The sequence below is a fragment of the Neocloeon triangulifer genome, unplaced genomic scaffold, assembly GCF_031216515.1.
Source record: "Neocloeon triangulifer isolate White Clay Creek 2 clone unplaced genomic scaffold, ASM3121651v1 ptg000022l, whole genome shotgun sequence".
NCBI classification, from domain to species: domain Eukaryota; kingdom Metazoa; phylum Arthropoda; class Insecta; order Ephemeroptera; family Baetidae; genus Neocloeon; species Neocloeon triangulifer.
The window spans coordinates 1,221,743-1,244,788 of NW_026775562.1; the positions used below are offsets into that span (position 1 = coordinate 1,221,743).

At 35.2% G+C, this 23,046-nt stretch overlaps 1 protein-coding gene across 5 annotated transcripts; it reads left to right on the forward strand.

Annotated features, from left to right (window-relative positions):
* The first annotated feature begins 58 nt into the window (after window positions 1-58).
* LOC132204298 (cyclin-dependent kinase 17-like) lies at window positions 59-22,106 on the forward strand. 5 transcript variants are annotated; one of them, XM_059632726.1, is made up of 12 exons: window positions 59-199; window positions 335-521; window positions 885-986; window positions 17,271-17,389; window positions 18,708-18,890; window positions 18,953-19,103; window positions 19,291-19,412; window positions 19,473-19,583; window positions 19,633-19,766; window positions 20,141-20,387; window positions 20,599-20,689; window positions 20,745-22,106. In XM_059632726.1, exons 2-12 carry the CDS (start codon window positions 395-397, stop codon window positions 20,861-20,863), a joined length of 1,506 nt encoding a protein of 501 aa, XP_059488709.1. In that variant the 5' UTR covers window positions 59-199; window positions 335-394; the 3' UTR covers window positions 20,864-22,106. The 5 variants fall into 5 exon arrangements, with proteins under 5 accessions (XP_059488709.1, XP_059488710.1, XP_059488711.1 ...); XM_059632727.1 differs by having other exon boundaries at window positions 18,711-18,890; XM_059632728.1 differs by lacking the exons at window positions 59-199; window positions 335-521; window positions 885-986 and adding an exon at window positions 5,673-5,916.
* Window positions 22,107-23,046: the final 940 nt, after the last annotated feature.

The following is a 23,046-nucleotide window of genomic DNA, read 5'->3' on the forward strand; positions in this document are numbered from 1 at the left end:
GACGGGGCAGATCTCTTTTGAATTCCCCCGCAGGTGCTGCCACCTGCCGGAATTTACAGGCGTCAATTACAAATAAAAAAAATTCCCTGGCAACATGGCTGCCAATTGGGCATGAAGACTGTTCCGCTGTAAATAAACAATTTCGGCGCCGATTTCCTGCACCCGCGACGCCGCGGTCGACGTCTAGTCACGTCCACAGGTAAGAACTGACCTTTTGCCATTCGGAAAACCAACAATCCGCCTCAGCAGTTGTATGCGAATTTAACAATTTGCCGAAATTCGAAGAATTGATATTTCAACTGGACTCTGAACTTTGTTTTCCTCTTTTCGACAGACTGTTTGGCGCAAATGTGGTCGGCGTGAGAGAGATTCGGCGCGGCGCCGACTTTGCAAGATGAGTCTCAAGAAGATTCGGCGCCGCCTTTCGCAGACCTTCCGCTTCAGCATTGAGAGTTCGCTGTCGGAATTGGCCGAACACTTGGCCATCGAGGAGAACGTCGACGCAAAGGACAACGGAAATGGTATTTACAATTATTTCGTAAAAAAAAATTTAGAAATTTTTATTTTATTTGGAAAATTAATTTACTTATTTATAATTATTTTTGTTTAGAAAAAAAACAGCATCAAAAATTCAATAATTGATCCGCATAATTCTTGTAGATTTTGACATGCAATTTCTTTTATAAAACTTCTAAATTTACTCTTAAGTATACAAATTCACAATCGCTAAAGAGAGCTTTATGATATTGTTTTTCTACTTATAAAAAATGAATAATTTTTATTTTGAGAAAACAAAATTTAAGATTTCTCGACGTGAATAATGAAATTCTCCAAAATTTTCTAATGAAAAACTTATTAAATTAATAAAATTTATCTTTCCACAGTTGTGTGTTTGAGAAGCCAGAAAATCTCAAACCTCGGCGACTACAACCCGAAGCTGTCTCTCTCGCACTCACGCATCCTCGACACCTTCCACCTCAACCACGGTGAGTTCGACTTTTTAATTTTGTTGACGTCTTCGCAAGTTTGAACTTGGCCGGACACTGCCAAGGCCAAGGTTTTTGAGCAATTCTGCGGAGCGATAAGCAGTGGGCGGAAAATGCCGTGCGTCAAAGGGCAGCGAAAAAAAACTGCGGTGCAAAGTCAACCTTCCGCTTTCAGCTGATAACTTTTTGCGTCTCAATTTTATTGAAAGAAAGTAAATCGAAGCAACAGTCGTAAAAAAATTCGAGGTTCGCCATCAATCACAGGAATTTGTCCCAGTTGCATGATTTTTGAGAATTTGAATAATTGAATAACGTCCGAGGCTGTTGCATAATAATTCTTTCTCTTCAGTAATGCACACGCGAGAGAGAGATAAGCAGCTGAAGAGTTATCGCTCGATGACTTGAGTCATTTTTTTCTGTGCTGAGCACGAAACAATCTGAATTGCCCATATCTCAGCAGGAAATTGCAGCTTATCGTTTATTTTCTTAGACCTTTATCAAAAAAGCAGACGTTCCCATTCAGGTGCGCCTCTCTTTATTAGAAGAAAATAATAATGACACACGTGTGTGGTTTCAACCCAATGAATAATAATTTTAAACATTTTTCTTTTCATTTAATTAAAAAGAAAATAATTGAATTTGAGTAAATTAACTTTTTCATCGTTTTTTTTTTAAATAAATGTTTCAATTTATTTTAAAATTTATTTGGATAAATCACAAACTATGTAATCTGCTTGTTCATCAGAAGGGTTTCTCTGGCCTTGGTCAATCGTTTATTTCTTAAGTGCACATGAAATGAAGCCAAACAAGTTATAACAAGGGATTAACAAATATGATAGAATAACTGGGAATATTTGAGACTATATTTTGTTTGTAAATTTGATCTTCAAGCTTGATAAATTCGAAGTGACGAAGTAATAAAATTTTGAGCCGATTGAAACATTCGATTCGAGGCAACCTAAATATGCTGAAAAAAAATACTAAATTTGATCTTCTATCATGAAATTAAGATTTATAAATAATATCATTCAAATTTTTTGTTTTTAAAATTTTACGCAAGTTAAAAAACCTCTTCCAATAATCTTGCATTTTATGTTTAATAACATTAAAATTTAATTTTTGGTAGATGGAAAAGGGGGAAAGTGAATAATAATTTTACATAATTTAATTGGTACAGAAAATTAAGATAATTTTATGATTTACTTAGAAACATTAATTTGAGAAATATAAAGCTCAAAATCAACTGGAAATAATTTAAAACTTTCCTGAAATTAATCGCAAATAAATGTATGGGAAATCTAATTTTTATTGTTTGGTTTTTTTCAGTCTGATTAATAATATTTTAAAATAGCAATGAAGTTAGAAAATTTGTTGATTTGTATTTCCAAATATTTTTCATTGTCAGACTTTAAATATTCTATTAAAATAATTTTTTAACCATTGAAGAAAATAGCACAAAAGATTATGAATGTGAATAAATGAAAGGTTTTTCTGTTTTGATGAGCTTATTACAGTTTTTTTTCATTATTTGGGTCATACAAAATTACCGCATGATATGTAATGAAGAGGTAATCCAGTTACAAAATTCTATTGGACCACTTTTGTTCGATTTTCCTTCCTTGTTTTCATAATTGCAATAAACAGTTTAAAAGCGATTGTGTTTTGTCGGAAATAGCTCTGACAGAATAAAAGATGATTACAAGGGTCGATTGCAAGTTTTTTGCATAACACGGTCGGTTGTCGCACATCCCGGGGTTTGTTAGCAAAGCGAGGGGAATTATAATGTCGGTGATGCGAACACGAAAAATTGACAAGAGGATCCTGCGTTGCTGACGTCACTGCCACTCGAGTGCGCTGACATTTGGCGAAAACTGAGCGAGCGGCCCCTCTTGGGCGTCGCTTTGACGTCAGCCCTTTTCCAGGTGGGAAAAGTGAACGTGGAAATAATCCAACTAGAGTGTTTGTTAATTTAGTTTCTTTCGTGCAGGAGAGAGAAAATTCTTAAATTTCTTTGTGAAATATATAATTTTTTTAAGTGGTTGAAAACGTAAACTTTCAATTCCATTTTTATTGAAATTGGATCAATCGTTAAATATCAGAGTATTAAATTGTTTTATTAACTTCTATTAATAATTTATTTGGCTTTTAATGAAATACTTCAGCTAAAATATCTTTTTAAAATTTCAAAATTCACTCGGAAATAAAATGAATAATAAATTTAGTTTCAGAAATTTGTTTATTGGGTTCAAAAACTGAGGGCAACTATGCCCCATACATGAAATCATCCATATTAATGACAAAATAAATTTAAAGCATTCCCTGAAAATAATTTATTATGAAAAATGATAAATCATATAATGGACTAAAAGTTTTTTTACTATTAACTTCTCCTAAAAATAATTTTTAATAGGAGTTTTACAGAACTAGAAAAAAATGAAAAATATTAAAAAATTTTATTACAATAATTTTAAAAAGAGGTAAAATGTAGTAAATTATTGACCAGCCACTCTTAAAAATAAAATTAGTAAGAAAATTTAAGAAAAATATATAATTAATTGAATGCAATAATTAATAAAATAGAGATTTAAAGTAATTTACATAGAAAGTACATTTTTACTTTCTTTTTAAAGAATGATTTATTTAGTTGAATAATACTTTTAAATTTTTCTTCTCAAACTGTCACCCGAATATTTATTTCATTGTGTCCGATGTAAAGTGAGAACAATCGCGTTTTCACTCGCGATTAGAGTGGCTCCCATCGCAAGTGAAAAATCACGCCTTTGTTGTGAAGTAGTGCAGCTGATCGTGACTCACCTCTCTTCTCTCCAGCTGAATTCCAAATCATGCACCAACGAGCTGATTCATAAAATATTTAAACGACTGAATCAAAATTACAATTTAAAATCCGACCCATTTTCCGTGGGTCATATAAATACTTTTTATTCACTCTGTGCGAATTTTCAAGCTCGAGTTGGTGCGAAAATGAGTAATTTTTTCAGATGAGTTTTTCATTGTTTGGAAAAAAAATACAATTACAATTATTGCCCAAGGCCGAGCTTATTGAATTTGCCGATGAATGGAGAGGAAAAGTGGGTGTGAGTCATCAAACAAGCAAACTCCTGTGCCCGCAGCCTTGGCGGTCGATTCGCATGCAAAGGGCGATTTGTTTTGGCTGATTCGCGACCCAAGGGAAGTCGGAAACGTCGCTCACTGAATAGCAACACTTTATTGATAATTACGCACCCGCGATTAGCAATTTGTTATTGTCTCGAACGTCCGCCGTCGAACAAGACGCTGGTGTTGAATTTCTAATTAATAGCGAGAATGAAGTTTATACAGAAATATTTATTTATTCAGCCAAACATTCTAGAATTTGACTGAAATATTTAGATAAAATAATCGCAATTTTGACATTTTCTGGGGGTTATGAGGGAAAGACTGTGTTATTATCACATATCTCAAGTTTTGGTTTATTTGTCATTGCTTGTCATTGGATATTTATGATTATATCTTACAAGTCTGTAGGTGCAATTCAAAAATATTTTAAGATCGACTGGTGAAAAACCACAATTTTTTACTTTTAAAATCATATTTAACACGACAAAGAAGGTCAGTTTTAGTGTTTATTTATCTGAAATCCGATAAGGTTTTGTTATTGGGATTGAATTTTGTCACATTTATATTCAAATTATTAACAAAACGTGTTTTATCCACGTAATGAGAATACTTAAATATCATTTTATATTAATCAAATTGATTGATTTCCATTTTTTATCATAAATTTGTTAGTATTCTTTTTTCATTTGTACTTATTTAAAATTAAACATGAAAACCACTCTACAAAATTTAAAGAATTATAAACATTATTCTTGTCAATTATTTGTATACTTTTTATTGAAATTTCATTAAAATTATACAAGCGACATCAACGTCAATAAAACTCTGACGTGCACACTCTGCACACCCACATTTGATAATTTATATTTTATATTTAAATATACTATTTATCGTTATCACAGGCATAAATTCAATTTATTTACCAATTTTTGAGTTTCTTATTGTTATCAAAGTCTTCTTTTTGTTTCAAATATTTGCCAAGTTTGTTATTTTGTCGCCTTCTTTGGGTTATAATCTTTTATTATTTCATCAAGATTAAGCCAATTTTCAATTGTTTACGAACATCATGGATTATTTTCTCTTAAATCTTCAAACTCTGTTAAATTTGTATTAGTATTATTCGAGATTTTTGGAGCCTACACAAGAAACGGAATTAAAAAAGAGGTCTGAAATAAATCCACATTTTGATCTGACAAAAAAGTCAGATTGTTTGAAAATTTAAGAAAATTTCAATAAAAAAATGTGAACTTAAATAGTTAATGTTAAATTATCATCTGTAATATTTATTAATCATCTTCAAACTATACAATGAAAAAAAAAATTCAGGAACAAAATTAAGACTGAAATTTGGCTCTAGCGCAATTATCACTTATTATCAGGGTCGGCCGCCCTTGGTTGTGACAAAGTCAGGGTGGCGTTGGCCTCGTCGGCCGTAGTTTTTCCCTGAAGGAAAGGTCGTCAAACCACGGCGGCAGATCCAAACGGAATCAGCTGGTGCTCGAGTATAGAAGGGGGGGATCGGTGCGCACACGCGAGAGCTGGGGAATGGAATCGCGGCATAGCAACTTTGTCCCTCGGCCAGTCAGTCGGTGCGTGAGCGATTTGCCGAGTGAGCGTGCGGAGGGAGCACTCGTCTTTTGGATAAACACAGACACACAAGTGGCTGCAGCCATGGACATCAAAGTGCTGCACAAAAGCAGCACCTTCAGTTCTTTCACCGGTAGCGGACTCAAACTCAGCGCCTGGTTCGCCAATTTCGGCGACAAGAGACAGAGAAAGGCGTCCATTAAGACGTCCAAGAGCCTCACCCTAAGTGAGTAACAATTATATAAAAAAAACGAAAGTCCGTTTAGGGTGAAGTTGTGTCAATTTTGAAAGTTCCCATAAGATGAATTTTTTTATAAACTTTTAAAAATGTCTAGGAAATCAATTAATTTTGCTGTGAAAAGTTTAAATGATTTTAAAGTAATTTATTTTTTGTGCAAATATTCTAATACATTTAAATTTGGACAAATTAATTAAATGGCGAGTTCAAATGTAGATTCGAAATCTTTTAATAATTAAATCTTATTTGTTATTTTATAAATAAAATATTTCAATAATTTAAAGCAATCTTAATTAGTTATATAAATTATTAAAACTAATTTTATTAATAAATTTAAATTAAATGCAAATGTATTCTTCTATATAATCATTATTTTGATTTGTTTCAAAATTTTGATGGCCAATTTCGTAAACATTGGCTAATCTGAATATCTATCTCTCCGCTGCGTTATCTCGGCTCGAACATGAAGCAAACGTGAATTTGGTTGACAAACAAATGTGAAATGTTGATTTGCACAGCTCAGCCGCGATTTAAATTTCAAAGCGGTGACGCTTGTGGAAATTTATGCGGAGGCTGGAAAAGCGCGAGTGAGCAAACGAGCGAGGGGTGCGCGTGTTGCATAACTATCGATCTGGCCAGCCGCTCTTTCTCTCCGCCGGCCGGGCACCGAATCTCTCCCGAACCCTTGTGAACCGAATTGGGGCTGCTGTGCGCCACAAAAGCCTTTGACCTTTCGCAGGTCCGCAGCTGCTTTCGGCTATTTTGGCGCGCGCACCGATAACGCACTCGATGCACCGAAAGGGGTGCAATCGAAAATCAATCAATTAATCAGTCTTGTCTCTTGTCGTATAATATTGAACTGTTTCTGATAAAAGAAATTCAGCCCTTTTAGTTCATCAACCAATGTTACATGATCTGGGAAAGTTTAAATTTAAATTTTTTTAAATTTAATTTGTCAATCAAGAAAATTTATATTTTTTATTCAATAAAAACAAACTTTTTCTTTTCAAATAGTGGGCTTTCAAATAATATTGTGAAATTAATGTGAAACTTTTTACAAATTTTACATAAAAGTTTCATCTTGATTCTAAATATTTTGTTACATGAAAATCTACAGTAATATTTGTCAATAATTGAGTTTAATTTGGTTCAATTGATTGGAAACTTTGAATGGAGGGAGAAAGAAAAATGCAAATTAATATGAGAAGATGATTTCCTAAGTGATAAATTCTTTAAGGAATTGTATTAATTTAAATTTATTTGCGATCTAGATCTAATCTTTTGTTCAAAACTTGACATTTATATTGCATTTTTCACGATTAAAAATATTATATTGATTAAATAATATTAATATTTTAACTAAAAAAAATTTAGTACTGAAAAAAAATTAATGGCATTCAATTCTGTAAAATTCTTAGACGTTTATATGCGTAAATTCATTCACTCTGTTCATAATAAAAACAACAAAATTTATCTATTGTTGTAGAAAATTCTCATCTTATTGACGAATCTCGGAAAGTATTGACAATATCAACATCATTGACGTAGTTGTGATGAAACGATTCTCGCCGTCAAGTTGTTCACGCACAACATTTTCATTTTATGCGACGCGATTACGATTTTCAATTTGGACCACCTCTGAAGACGCCGTAATTATACTTAGGGGTCGCACCCCTGCAGCACCATTCTTCATCTCTTGGCACCCCTTCGGTGCAGAGATTCGAGCTCGCAACCCCTCCGCCTGCAACTTTCTCGCCCCGACCAGAGGTAAAAAGAGAAACACGGCGCGTGGGTGAGGAGAGCAAAGGAAAGGCACGAGATCCAATCCACCTATAGCACTGACTCATTATGTATCTCCTGCACAAGGAAACTTATACTTCTTTTTCAGCGTGGGATTCCTGTTATCCTCTTTTTTTATGTGCACAAGCACTCCACTCTTGAGCTCTCCGTGTTTGTTTTCCCTGTGCACCATCTGTGCGTTCTTGCGGAGAGTGTGGTGGATTTTCTGTTATTTTTTACACTGACAGTGTGCAGACTCAAATTACTCGATGTGCGCGGCTTCTACAATAATCTTTTGGTTGGAAACATTTAATTAGTCTGCGGGAAGTGAATAATGTGGCTTGAGAAGATTTGTTTATACGTAAAGGTTTTACGATCTTCTGGTTTTTTCCCACTACATACCAAAATTGGGTTATTTCTGTTTTTTTCTCTTCAAATATTAACTGCGTTCGGAAATGGGGTGTGCTTTCATGATTATTTAATTCTATCAATCATGTTGACCGGTCATAAATCAATAAAGAGCAATTATTACAATAATTTTCAATTATATCTTATATAACAGTTTGATGATGTCATTAAGTGCGATTAAATCAAAATTTCATTTTTTTTTTTATCTATAATGGCCCTATAGCAACACTATCAAATATTTATTTGAAAAATTTTAAATTTATCGTGAATACAAATAACTTTAACAGTATTATTTAACAGTATTAACATTTGTTAATACTTGTTATATTTGTTGCTTGTTGCTTATTTTTCAATTTTTTACATGATTTTTACAAGAAAAACAAATAACTGTGGGACAACAGCATTATTTTGAAGGAAAAATATCACGCAACATAAAAAAGTTTCTTTAATGAATTTAATTAACAATCGCCAGTAATTCATACACATCAAATTTCAGGTTTAGTATAAAAATTGATTTTAAAATAAATTTGACCCTCCGAATTTATTCTTTGGGGTCAACAGTGACCTCAATCATCCCAATTCATCGTAAACTCTAAAAGCGTCACCATTTTTGGATTGCATTAGCCGCAATCATCAGCACCACCTGCAGGTCAACTAGAAAAATAAACTTCAAAATTTACCTTTTTGCGTTTAGTCTGAGGTTTTTTTACCATTAATCGATTCCAGAGGTCAAATTTGATCTAAACCGAAAATTGTGCTTTCTTTGGCAAATGTTAAATGCAGAAAATTCGTACCAAAATTAATAATCAATCATAATTAAATTTTATTCGGTCCATTAAATTCAATGTTTCTATGGCAGTTGAAGATAAAACCGATTGTTTATTAATTGCAAAGAGAGCACAGATAGACCGTAGCAATTAAGAGTTGAATCTTGCCAAGTCACCAAACAATGTGGACCGGTATATTTAAGCATTTCTGTGGGCAGTGCGACAAACAAAGGAACAATCAAAGCACTAAACCAGCAGCGTTGTTTCTCCGCACGATTGCGTTTGCGTTTGTCAGGGGATCTGTCTTTCCGAACGGTCGGTCTAATTATAGAAAACGTTATCAGGAAGGACGAAAATAATAATGTGCTCGCGTTTTTGTTTGAAAAGCGCGTGTCGTGTTTTGTCTGCCGCCGATGATTCGAGTGCGGTTTCGTGCCCTTGTTTGAATTATTTGCACGCCGCAATTCCTCTGCAAACGCCAGCACAACTAACACAACAATTTGCTTTGCTGCCTCGTTGAGATAATGCAAATTGAATTATTTTTAGAACTGTATTGACTAAGTCATTAATTTTAATTTACAATTAGAATAATATTTAGATAACTCTTACAATTAGATTTTTTATTTTGAAATTGATAAAATGATTAGAATTTCAGTTAAGATTATTTCTTAAACAAAAGAAATTAATTTAATTATAATTACATAATATTTATGACGAAATCTCTACCGTTTTAAGCTAATTTTCACATGTGCAGTTTATATTTTCAAAGACAAATTGATATTAAAAAAGCATTGCATTTTGAATAAATTATTATTGGGCGTAAATTTTGAAATAGAAAAAATATAATTTTTCATTTCATTTGCTGAACTAATTGAATTCAATTTTATTGAAATGTCATTTTAACTTTTTTTGTCAATTTTAAGGGGAATCTGCTATCGAGTCATTTTTATTTTTTTAAATTATAATTTAATTTCGTTTATTAAAATTGCTGAAAAATCTCATCAAACGCTTTTAAAAATGATTTTACAATACAAGAAGTGTCTCAACCTCGACTTCAGAGCCTTCTAGAAATTTTAAAGGTTCAAGGAAGCAAATCCATCAAAATCAACCTTCAGCTTTTTCACTCCAATTTAAGGCGCACATTTATACAATCGTGACTTTGAAGGACCTTTTCCGAAATGCATATTACACTTGCGTGTCCCAATATTGAAATCACAGCCTAAACTGCGCGTCTCTTTTTCCGAAATGCGATTCACTCTCTTGACACAAAAAGGAAAGTATCAGGCGGTGAAACACTCTCACTCAGGCGATTTTCCAATCGGGAAATGAATAAAAGATTACATTTTTTTTCTCTGCCTCGCATGCGGTCGGCGCGCCAATCAATTATTTCACGTATTTGCCTACGTGCGCTTTATACGTCTTGGCAAGGTGGAAAGAACTGCGTCGGCGTTTTGTTCTTTTCCGAGCCGCCGCCGATCGATCCTGCACGCGGTAGCACTTTGATTTCGCCCTGTGGCGAAGAGGAAATGAGCGGAAGTGACTGTTCACGAGCCGCTTTCCGCGAATCAAACCGCGTCGCTGCCAACATCCATTAAACAGGCACCAACCCGCCTATCCGGGAAAAATCGGCGAGTGCACGGAAAAGTTGCAAAATTGAGTTAGACTCTAAAAATTTATCTTTGTTTTTTAATAAAATTTATTTTAAATCAAAACATAATTATTACTAATTGGAATAGTAAATTTATGAAATTATAAAAAAAATGAAATAGTTTCAGATTTAATAAATAAAAATTATTTTGCAATTTATTTCAAAATCTTATTATTTGTGAGATCTGTAATTGAAAAATAAATTTATATTAATTAGTATTTTTTTATTATTATTATTATTGTCTGTTTTTCTTTAATAAATTATGTGTTTTCTGAATTTATTTCATTCAAGTGGATAAATTTTCAATCATTTGATATGGAAATCGTTTTTACATTCTTCTAAACTAGCTTCAGATTGTTACAGTTCGTGTTGTTTTCAAATCAGTGTTTCTCGTCATTAAATGTTCGTTGGTCAATAAAACTCGAGCCGGCCACAAATCACAAACATTGCTGCGAGGAAGTGTGTTTTGAACAAAACACGCGGCTATTCTCTTCCGCTCTTATAATGGTCTCGCGCATTTAATTTTAGTGCCGCAGCTCTTGCAGGCGAGCAATACAGATTGCCCTGAATCAGGGCCGTCCACCGCACCAAAGGTCGCGGCGCGAGCAGGAAAATGGACGAGTAAGGTCACTCGCATCGCTTTTGTAACAAATACACCGCACAAACTCTACTTGAACGTAACTTTCAATGAAGTTTGTTCAAAACAAATTTTGAATTAATTAATTTAGAAAGAAAATAACAAACTATTCTTTATTGAATATGATTGATTAATTTGTTAATGGTCGTATTTGAGAAGTTAAACTGATTTTCAAAAATTAAAAAATAATAACACTTATAAAGTAGGAAAGGTTCTATATTATTTGATAAAAAAAAAATCACTTGCTTCCGGGAAATACAAGTAATTCAAGATAATCTCTTGTTTGATGTTTATTTTTAATTGTATTTTGCTTATCCCGTCTGGACGCTTTTTGATTAGTAATTTAGGTCGAATTTTATAAACTGCACATGAGCAAGTTTAAACAAGGAAAGGCCTGTTTTCGTCCAATTGACCCTGAACTTTCTCAGAACTGATCAAATTGAATTGAATTCCAAGCGTGTGCGTTTCTTCTAGAATGCCAGAGAATGTTTGAAAAAGAAAAAAATCTAAAACACGCACTCGCGAAAACGTAAGTTCCAATAATTGCGTTTAAAATTCCTGAGCACGCAATAATTGCGCGTTTCTCAATTACAAGGGTCGTTGCGTTTGCCCTTGCTGATCGGCAAAATACAAAAACAACCGAGGGAAAAATTACTCTGGTGAGGAAAATTAGCCAGGTGGCAAAATGGGGATTTAGTTAGCGAAGTAGCGGTAATCCCTTGAGCAAACAGCGTGCTTGTTTGTTTTGGTTGCAGTCGCGTGACTCGGCTCTCTGTTTGGCAAAATGGATTAATTTGAATATGAGGAAGTAAGCTGATTTCGTTCTGGACGAAAAGGTTTACTTAAAAATTAATTGAGCTGTGAATTCTGCTACAATTTTATAATTTAATTGATCCAAAATGCTGCGATAAGTCGGATTGATACATTTTTTTTCTTACAATTTAAAATACAATTTTCAGGAAATATGTTTTTTTAAAGGCACCTGAAAGGCACCAAAAAATAATAATATTTAAAAGGCTCAGGATGTTGATCAAAAATTCAATGAAGATTTAAATTAAAAGAAGAATTGGTTTATTTTAGAGATAATTATTTTGATTACAATTCAATTGTTGAATTTCTAGCAATTATTCTTCTTGAAAAATTATTTTTTTTTTCAGCAGCAATTATAAATATTAAAGTTAATTTCAAACATAATTATGTTATCTACATATCAATTTTTATTGTGTTGGAATTAAATTGCGATAAAATAAAATGAAATAATTTTGTCAACCAACAACAATTTATTCGAAATTTTTTAATTTTTAATTAATTATGTTTGGATATTAGTCATATTACATTATTTTTTTATTTTAACCTGGACATCCCCAAAATACCCACTGATTATTTATGCTACCAAATTTTAACAAACTGGGCATTTTTTTTTAAATTATTTTATAATTTTTGCAAAGTAAAGAGATAAGGTTTTTATTGATTTTATCAAAACAAACATTTCTCTGCTAATTTTCCATAAAAATTTTGCTTACAAAAAACAGCCTTTTTGATCAGATAAATGAGGTCAGTTTGATACCGGTTACGAGTGTTAATCGCTTTTCATGACCACAAGTGCCTTCCGCAACGTAATTAGCTCGTTTCTTGGCTTCCTCGGCAAGAAAAATCCGATCACAAAATTGCGTGCACCGGAATTTCGGGAAGCATTCGTGCGACTTCTCAGTCAGTTGATCCGCGGCGGGCTTTGCAGTTGAGTGGTGCCCGTCGACAATGACCGACGACCAGCAACCCGCACCCGCGCTGGCCACCATTCGCAGGGCCGTCGGCCTCGGCGACCGATACCAAGGTATAAAAATTGACCAAAATATTTGCCGATTTTTCCTCGTTGGCATTCCGAGAATGGAATATCAGCGATAATCCGTGTGCGTCGCTCGCCTATGACGCACATTTGTATTTTTCTGCCGCAATCTAATCGCTTCGGATGTATAATTTTTTTTACATATAAAATGTATTCGCGTTTATTTTGCTCTCTGCGGCGAGGATGTGTTTTGCTATCTCTGTCATTTCTCTAGTGTGCTCCGAAAAATCAACAGAACTAACCTCAAAAACCGAAACAAAATGAGTTAAGCCTTGACGAGAATTGCGTTTTTTTGTGGCAAATTCCTTCAGAATTCAGAGAAAAACCTAAATACATCCAGCAATTTTTGTTTTCTACGAAATTCAAATGCACCCGTTTATCTGCAATTTCATAAATTCACCTAAATATTAAGTAAATTTAATTTAATTGGAATCATTTCGAATTTCTTTTATTGGTTTATTTTCCTAGCCATGTTTAAGGTCCATTAAAGGTTAAAATATTTAAATCATACGCATTGTTGATCCTGTATTTGCGTGACGATTTAATTATTTTTTACATGAAATTGACTCATTTTCTACAGTTTTTCAACTCCAAAATTTTTTCAAATAACGTACCAATTTTCATAATATACAAATCTCAACGAAAAAGATCTTCTGATATGTTCTTAAGTTACAAAGCCAATCAAAAAGTGCGGTTGGCCAGCCTGAATAGCAGTAGAAAAATAATAAGTAACAAACCCATTTGATAAAAGTCTTCTACAAATTACAAATCGAAAGATACCACATTAAGATCATTAAGTACCTATTTGCATGATTGTCGACCAGTTGTTCTGATTCTCGGCGCGTTTTTGTCAAGAGTCGTTTATTGGAGATGAGTCCGCGTCGGCTCTAGATAAGAAAAAGAAATGACTTTGTCAGCGCAAGCGGGGCAAACTGATAAAGATTTTTATTATTTCACTGCGTGCCGTCGTGAGATATAACTCGGAACGAAAAGAATTCCACGCCGATGAATAAGCTTTCTTCCTTAATTCTGTGTATATTTATTCTGAACGAATTCTGAAGCGAAAGTGAAGAAGCAGTTGCGTACACATCTTAAGAGCGGCTCGTAAAACTAATTGTTCCCAAGGCCTCGCCGGTTCATTTTGAGCGAGTGTGAAATTTCGAGGAGTTCATCTGCTCGCCACTTGATGCAAAGAGAGCCAACACGTGCTTGCTCGCTGTGAATTATTGTTATTTTTCGTTGCTCCCAGCAGTTGTCGGGGCATTTAAAAATTTCTCCCCAGCACTTCCGGTCTCTACAAAAGACCCCTTTTCTGATCCCCTCTGAGCCTTCCTAGAATCATTGACTGTTGCTTTTCAAAACAACTCTTCACTGATTCAATGAAGGAATGAATGAATGAATCATAAATATTTTTAAAATAATTATTTGGTAATGTTATAGTACGCGCGACGTGTTTCCCAAAATCCCTGATTTCAGTTGGCATCACTTGCATTACGTCGCGCGTTTAATAGTGGTTTTACGTCGCGCATACTATAATGGTTTTACGTCGCGCGCTCAATACTGGTGGCGGTGAAATTGTTAAGGAAACCGATTATTCCATCGATACCTCGGCAACATGTATAGCACGCGACGCAATTCTTTTCCTACAATCTTAATTAAGGGGACTGCTAGGAAGAATATGGGCCCTTGGGATGGGTTCAGAATGGGGCAAGACGACCTCTGGAGGGCCGTGCGCACCCTTATAGCAGGCGCGACGTATCACTATGGGACGCGCGACCGTCGAAAAGCGAACTCCGGAGGGCGCTTTTCACCATCGTCAGAGGCGCGACGCATGGTTATAGGACGCGCGACGTATGCTTATAGAACGCGCGACGCACGGTTATAGTACGCGCGACGCACGGCAAATTAATTAAAAGGTGTTGCACGCGGCCGGAGTTGAGGGCGCCCCACTAACCGGCAACTCGGAGGTGGGCAACCCCCAAGATTAATTTTTGCAGAAGCCGCGAGCGAGGGGTGGAGGCGCAGCGAGGTCGAGGACGTGGGGAAGGCCGTGCGGAGGGCGAGGACAAAAGGGCGGCTGTGTTCATGAGGGGGCTCCGCAGGAGCCCCCTCACGAACCCCGCCCTTTTGTCCCGCCCGGAGCCGGCCTTCACCACGTTCTCGGGCGAGCGCGCCTCCAGCCCGAAGCTCGCAAGCTCACAACGGAGTTGCCCACAAAAGGTTTTGTCTGCAAAGGGAGTTGTGGGCACCACACTTTTTGCTTTCTAAGCCCTTTTTGCAGACAATTCCTTTTGTAAGCAACTCCGTTGTGGGTTTGCGAGCTTCGGGCTGGAGGCGCGCTCGCCCGAGAACGTGGTGAAGGCCGGCTCCGGGCGGGACAAAAGGGCGGGGTTCGTGAGGGGGCTCCTGCGGAGCCCCCTCATGAACACAGCCGCCCTTTTGTCCTCGCCCTCCGCACGGCCTTCCCCACGTCCTCGACCTCGCTGCGCCTCCACCCCTCGCTCGCGGCTTCTGCAAAAATTAATCTTGGGGGTTGCCCACCTCCGAGTTGCCGGTTCGTGGGGCGCCCACAACTCCGGCCGCGTGCAACACCTTTTAATTAATTTGCCGCGCGTGTCGCGCGTACTATAACCGTGCGTCGCGCGTACTATAAGCATGCGTCGCGCGTACTATAAGCATGCGTCGCGCGTACTATAACCGTGCGTCGCGCCTCTGACGATGGTGAAAAGCGCCCTCCGGAGTTCGCTTTTCGACCGTCGCGCGTCCCATAGTGATACGTCGCGCCTGCTATAAGGGTGCGCACGGCCCTCCAGAGGTCGTCTTGCCCCATTCTGAACCCATCCCAAGGGCCCATATTCTTCCTAGCAGTCCCCTTAATTAAGATTGTAGGAAAAGAATTGCGTCACGCGTGCTATAGAGGTTTCCGTGGTAATCGGGAAATAAAATCGGTTTCCTTAAAAATTACACCGCCACCAGTATTGTACGCGCGACGTAAAGCCATTATTGTATGCGCGACGTAAAACCACTATCGAACGCGCGACGTGATACTTTTACATGGGAGATTAAGTGCTGCCAACTTATGAAAAAACACGTCGCGCGTACTATAACATTACCAATTATTTTAGTCACTTGAAGAAACAGTCCTTTCAAGAAAAAACAAGGAATTAGAGATTAAAAATAAATTTCACCAATTTATTGTTCTAAACCAGAGTTTTTTTAAATTTTTTTTGTAGAAAAACTTTTACTTGCAATTAGAAAAAGATCTCAAGTCGTTTCAAGCTTTCACTAGTGTAGAATAAATAATAAAAATAGATCATGAAGCTGAAATGCCAAGATTTAAATTATTCCCACAACTTTTTAACTACCTAAATTTTTATAATTATAAGAAGCAAGGTTTTTTGATAATTTATTCTTGCCAACTATCTACTTATAGATATTTTTTGTAAGGAAATGTTTGAAATGTTTCCAGATTTGTTGTCGAGAAAATTATTTTACAGTAAACAAATAATTAAACAATCACCAGAGAGTTAAAAGTCTAATTAAATTACATTGAAATAGCCCTTAACCATTTTAATTCGTTTAATAATTTATAATGTCATTTAAATGAACATTTAAAATTGCCAGTCAATTTGACCAAACATCTAGAATTGTCATAATTTTTTATTCAGATTCATGCAAGTTGAAAGGAGCTTCAAAAAAATATTTTTAATAATAATAATAACAATAATAAACTAAATAGCAATTATTAGAATAAATTTTATTTAAAGTAATTTCTTACAATAAATTGGCTCCTCACAATCTAATTTGAGAGAAAGAATTGAATTCAAATCTGTATAACTTTGGATAAAATTCCTTTGGCACAATAAAATGGTCAGCAACAGGCTGGATGGAAACTCGACCAGCCAAAGGTGATTCATCTTAACAGTTTCTCAGCGCAGTGATCGACTTCTTCTTCTTCTTGTTCGCAAGCTGCGACCTTGGAGGAGAGATCTCGTTTTCTTTCCTCTTCTCATGTGCGCCGTGAAGTGGTGCAGCTGATCATTCATTCCCTTGGCTGCACTCGATACAATGCATGTTGTTGTTTTTATTATGACAAAGCGCGCTCTTTTTATTCCTTGGGGGACTTTTTATTGCGGAACAAACACTTCTTCTTCTCATGACTCAGGCAGATAGTCCGCCCCTAACTATAACGAGTCTCACTTGAACTTGAGTGTGTCATTTTTGCAAAATTTAAATCCCTTTTCCGTTTTGTTGCAGGTGTGGTGCACGAAAATGCGCGATTCGGCTCAGACGGCGAGTCCGAGGAGGCGTCCGGCGCGTCCGACGACATCATCACGCCAGTCAAGCTGCGTCCCAAGAGCAGAAGATACAGCGAGGTGAACATTTATTCATTTAATTAAATACATTGCAAAATATTTTGGTTGCAAATTGGTAATTATTAGGTTATATTGCTTTTAATTTTTGGCAAATGTTCAGTTTTTTTGTAGGAACAAAAACAAATAATATAGCCTAATTTAATGGCGATCTAGTATATAATTGGAAGGCAAAATAAATTACATATAACTTTGACATTTTCATAGTAATTGCGTTGCCAAATACATATTGTTTCACTTCAAATAAAAATAAAATTATTCTCCTTTTTTATAAAAACTTAAAACATCTCAAATAAAATATTTTGCAAAAAATAAGAAATACTCCAAATATATTTTTATTTTAATTTCAAGTGGATACTAATTAACTGGAAAAAAAATCCTCAAGATGTTTCTTATTGTCAGGTTTCCATAAGAGTGATGAAGGAAGTTTTAAGGACTCCTTATTGATATAGTCAAATCAAGTCTTTACAACAATAGAAGCAATTTTTGGCAATTATTGTAAATTTAACAAACCATTGTTGTAAAGACTTGATTTGACTATATCAATAAGAAGTCCTTAAGTCAATCAGTTTTGAATTTATGAGATATTTTTATTAAATAATATAAATCAAATTTTTTTTCTTTAATAAATGTGGCGATCGAAGGTTTTTGATCAAAAATATATTACTCATGCCCTGACCTTTCCAATGACAAGTCACACATTATATTTTGAATCAATATCAACGTTGTGGTAAGGGAACCTTTTAGACCAATGAAATTAATAAACTCCTACAATTGTTGTCTCCTTAAACATCCATTGGCTGACCTTTGCAATCTCTTTATTACAGTTTTCGTTTATTTTTCCAACTGTTTAATTTTTTAAACATTGAAATCAATTTGGGCGGGAAACATTGAATTGTTGGACACTTTTGCTATTACTTTGGAGATTACGAAGACCAGAATATATCCGCTGCAGTGAGCCTCACTCAGTTGACCAATCAATCCCTCCTGACCTCAGCTAGCCAATAGTGCATTGCTCACATGTTTAATCTTATCCGTGCAGGATATGATTCAATAAAAAATCCATTGAAAAGAACGGAAAGAACATTTTTGCAGCTGATTTCCTGAGAACTTTATTGGGTGCAGCTTATGATATAAATAAATTCTCTTTTAACTTCAAAACTTGAACTTTCCACTAGACTCATCAAATTTTCAGATTTCCTTTTTATTTATAATTAATTGATTTTTTTTAAAGTGATTCAGGCTAAATATTTATTTTTTATTTTTTTATGATTGCATTTAAAAATCTAAATTTTTCTCATGAAACTCGTTTGACTTGCAGCAGGACATCAACAAGCGGTTATCTCTGCCCGTCGACCTGCACCTGCCCGAGTCCTTTGTGGCCAAGCAGAATATCAGCCCGACCATCGAGGGGCCCCTCTCAAGGGCGTCCAGGCGGCAGTCGCTCTCCGAAATCGGTTTCGGCAGAATGGAAACCTACACAAAACTAGATAGACTTGGACAGGTAATTTTCTCGTCATATTTTACAATTCGACAGTTTCATTGATCAACTTGTGTGGATTTTAGGGTACCTATGCCACTGTGTTCAAAGGCAGATCTCGGCTGACAGATAATCTGGTGGCACTGAAAGAGATAAGGCTGGAGCATGAGGAGGGCGCCCCCTGCACCGCCATAAGAGAAGTCTCCCTCCTCAAAGAGTTGCGCCATGCAAATATTGGTACAAATTTTTCCTTCCTCTTTTCACTTTTCAAATCATCACCCTCAAAAGCAAATCTTTTGTGATGTTTTATGTAAAATGAGACAAAACAATCTCTTTATTCTATCGCTTTGTATAAATTGTTAAAATTTATAATTTTTTTTATAAGTTAACCAATAAATCCCTAAATTTTGTTTCTTTTCTGCAGTGACATTGCATGACATAGTGCACACCGAGAAGTCATTAACTTTGGTATTCGAGTACCTAGAGAAGGATCTCAAGCAGTATATGGATGACTGTGGTAATATTCTCAGCATGAACAATGTCAAGGTGCGTTTAAAAAAATATTAACAAAAGGTGTCAAATGACTCAAATTTTCTTTCCCATCAGCTCTTCCTCTTTCAATTACTGCGTGGCCTTGCGTACTGTCATCGAAGAAGGATCTTGCACCGTGATTTGAAACCCCAAAACCTCCTCATCAATGAAAAGGGAGAGTTGAAAGTGAGTGTAAACAATTTTCAGTTGAACTAGACTAAGTTTGTATTTTCAGTTGGCTGATTTTGGACTGGCTCGGGCCAAGTCTGTTCCCACCAAGACTTACTCAAACGAGGTGGTCACCCTTTGGTACCGACCACCTGACGTTCTCCTTGGCTCTACAGAGTATTCAACACAAATAGACATGTGGTAGGTTTGATTAATCCAATTGAATTTATTGAATGCGCCAATCCTAATATCATGAATTAATTTTCCTATCAAATTCTAAAACTATTGAAATCAAATTAATTCTTCTCTCTTTTTTAACAAAATCATTAGAAAAATATCTAGTTCTCTACTTTGTTAAAATGTATCAAAAACTAATAGAAAATTTATAATCGTGATCATATTTTTTGGAATAAAAGACAATTAATTTAATTTATTATGATAATCTTCATTGAGGAAAAAGCTAAATAATTTAGTCTCTCTTTTTCAATGAAATTTTTTTGAACACTGAATCTTTTCTCTTTAACTTTCACTTTGGCTATTTCAATAAATTAACTGATCATTTTCTCTCTTCAAAGGGGTGTTGGATGCATTTTTTACGAGATGGCGTGTGGTCGGCCGCTTTTCCCCGGCGCCACAGTCGAAGAAGAGCTGGAGTTGATCTTCCGGTGCCTCGGATCGCCAACAGACGCTTCGTGGCCTGGTCTTACACAGTACCTTGAGACACACGGTCCCCCCAAAATGCCCAAAAACCCAGAGCCCCTCGTCTCCCGAGCGCCCCGTCTTGACCACGATGGAATCGACCTGCTCACTAAGTTCCTCTGTGTAAGTATAAAAGTTAAAACACAAAAACTTATTATTTAAAGGGTGTGAAACCTTTTAAATAAAATATCCTGAGAAATTTATTAGCAAAAACTTACTTCAGTCAATTGTTATCTAATTTCTAAAAATTAGGGTCTGAAATTAATATTTGTTTAAAAAAATTCATCTAAATTTTTGCATTTATTCATAAAATTAATAATAAATCTTTTTCCAGTACGAAGCCAAAAAGAGAATTTCGGCGACAGATGCCATGAAACAACCCTATTTCCGTACAATGGGTCCAAACGTCCACAAACTTCCTGACAGTGAGTTTGATCGATTCTTATTCAAACAAATTTCAACTTTGTTTATTTGTTCCAGTTGTGTCAATTTTCACCCTGCCCAACATCCAGTTGAGCAAAGACCCTGGCTACCGATCGTCCGGTCTCGGCAAAAACTCGAGCTCGTCCAAAGCGCGGCGCCAAAGCATGGCCCTGTGAAAGCAAGGTTTTGATTTCTCGTGCCAAGCCTAAGGTAGAAAAGGAAGAAAACTGACTTTGAAAGAAACAAACTCGCCTGACTTGTGCATTTTCATCCCTCTGTTCCGTTCTTAGCGAAGAAGTGATATAAATAAAAATCGGAAATGAAAAGCAAGAAGAAGAGAACTCGTAATAAAGAAGAAGAAGAAGAAGTGTGATGTTAGTGAATTTTCCGAGTTGTGTGCCAAAAACACCAAGAATTCCCCCTTTTTTTTAGTATTTTTCTCTTGTCGACAATCAGATTGGCATTTTTTTTATTACATTTTATTTTTCTGTTTCCAGCAAAGAGTGAAACTTAAAACGCGCACTTTTTTACAAATTCGTAGAATTTTAATCTCTGGTTATTTGATGTGCTGATGAAGTTATGGGGCAGGTGCAAACCGACAATAAAACAAATCATGAATAATTGAAATTTATCGAATATTTGCACCTCGCCCCCTGAAAAAGGTTTTCTAGATTAACAATTAATTGATGTCTAGTTTTCGGAGTTAGATTGAGAGAGCTAACTAATCGTGCCATTTTCTGAAATGCGTTCGAGTTCAATTTCTCGTGATTATATTATATAATATTGGAACCATTTTAGTCCGACTTGCTATTCCTATTAAAATTTATTATTTCCTTTTGTTTACGCTTCCTATTATTTTTACTTTTTAACTCACGTGAACATTTACTTGTGAGTAGAACTAAATTTTCTTGAAAACGTCCCCCGGAGAGTTAAATTGATGGAAATCCGCCCACTCCGCACACAATCCTGCCCAAAATGAAAAATAAAAAGCAAGCTTTACCGAGAGAGTTGCACATAAAAAAAATGTCTGTTGAAAATTGAAGAAAAGTAGCAAGTCCCGGCGCTACTTCCGTTTTTGTGGTGTGTGAACGCGTGTGTTTCTTGAAGTTTCTTGTTCTGTTTGTTGTTGTCGGATTTTCAGTGCCACATATGAAAAAAGAGAAATATACTAGTTTTGTGCGGAAACTCAATAAAATTGAATTGTGTTAGCAGAGTTAAATAAAAAACAAAAACACGTTGATGAAGAATAAGCGTGAGAAAATGGGAGAGAAAGAGTAAATTAATTGAGTGAATTCTTCGCAGAAAAAAAACTGAAAAAGGCTAACAGAGAAATGTTGTAGGATTTCTCTCTTTGAGAGCGATCGACAAAAATGTGTAACAAGAATAGAATAAAAACTGAATTTTTAATAAAAACCTGAATAGACCACTTTTAATTATAATTAATTATTTTTATCCTTGCATGTGAACTGATGAACTTGTTTGCATGGCTCAAGCTTTTCAATCATTTTATGCACACAAAAAAGCAATATGCATTATAAAATAGGAGGACAGTCATGCAGGAATTAGTTCATCAGCTAGAAGCTAAGAATATTTAATTTTCATCATTTCTGATGCAATTTTTTTTTCATTTAAGTGGTTGAATAAATATGGGGCGAAATTATTTGATAATTTTTTTATTAATTATACGACGTGTTTTACGCATTAAATTTTATCTTTGTAGCTAACAAAATTAAATTAAAAGAGTAGAATATAAAAAAAGAATAATTATAATTTATGTCACAATGTGGTAGGGATTAGCTAAATGGGCAGTTTTTGGGACTTAAAAATGGAGTTTACAATAATGAAAAGTGTACACACGTAGGTGGAGATTTGGGAAAATAACATTCCTGAAAACAAGCGAGCGCTCTGTGAATTCATAAGTCGCTTAAAATTCAGTGCCCAACTCGAATTGTAAGCAAATATTAGCATGCAAAAACTTTTTTTCTTATCAGAGATCAAATTCAAATAATTTTATACAGTAAGATTATTAATTCTAAAATTATATTCCAATATTTGTAAAACTTCTTATAATAAGGTAAATTTCTATAAAAAAATAACGTTCGAAGAAATTTAATACTCGAGGAGATGATCATGGAAGTGAAGAACTTGGGCTTTTCTCCTCGTAAAATACACCAGAGTTCTTCACTTCCGATAATTTTTGTTGTTACAATTTAAATAGTATGCAACTTTTAATATTATTTATTATTTAATTCTATAGGCATCTTCAGGAAATTGATAAGAATATAGATTGTTTTTGCAAAATATGCATAACCAAAAAAGTATAAATTGAAATCTTAAAAAGAAACGAATTTTTGTCCTG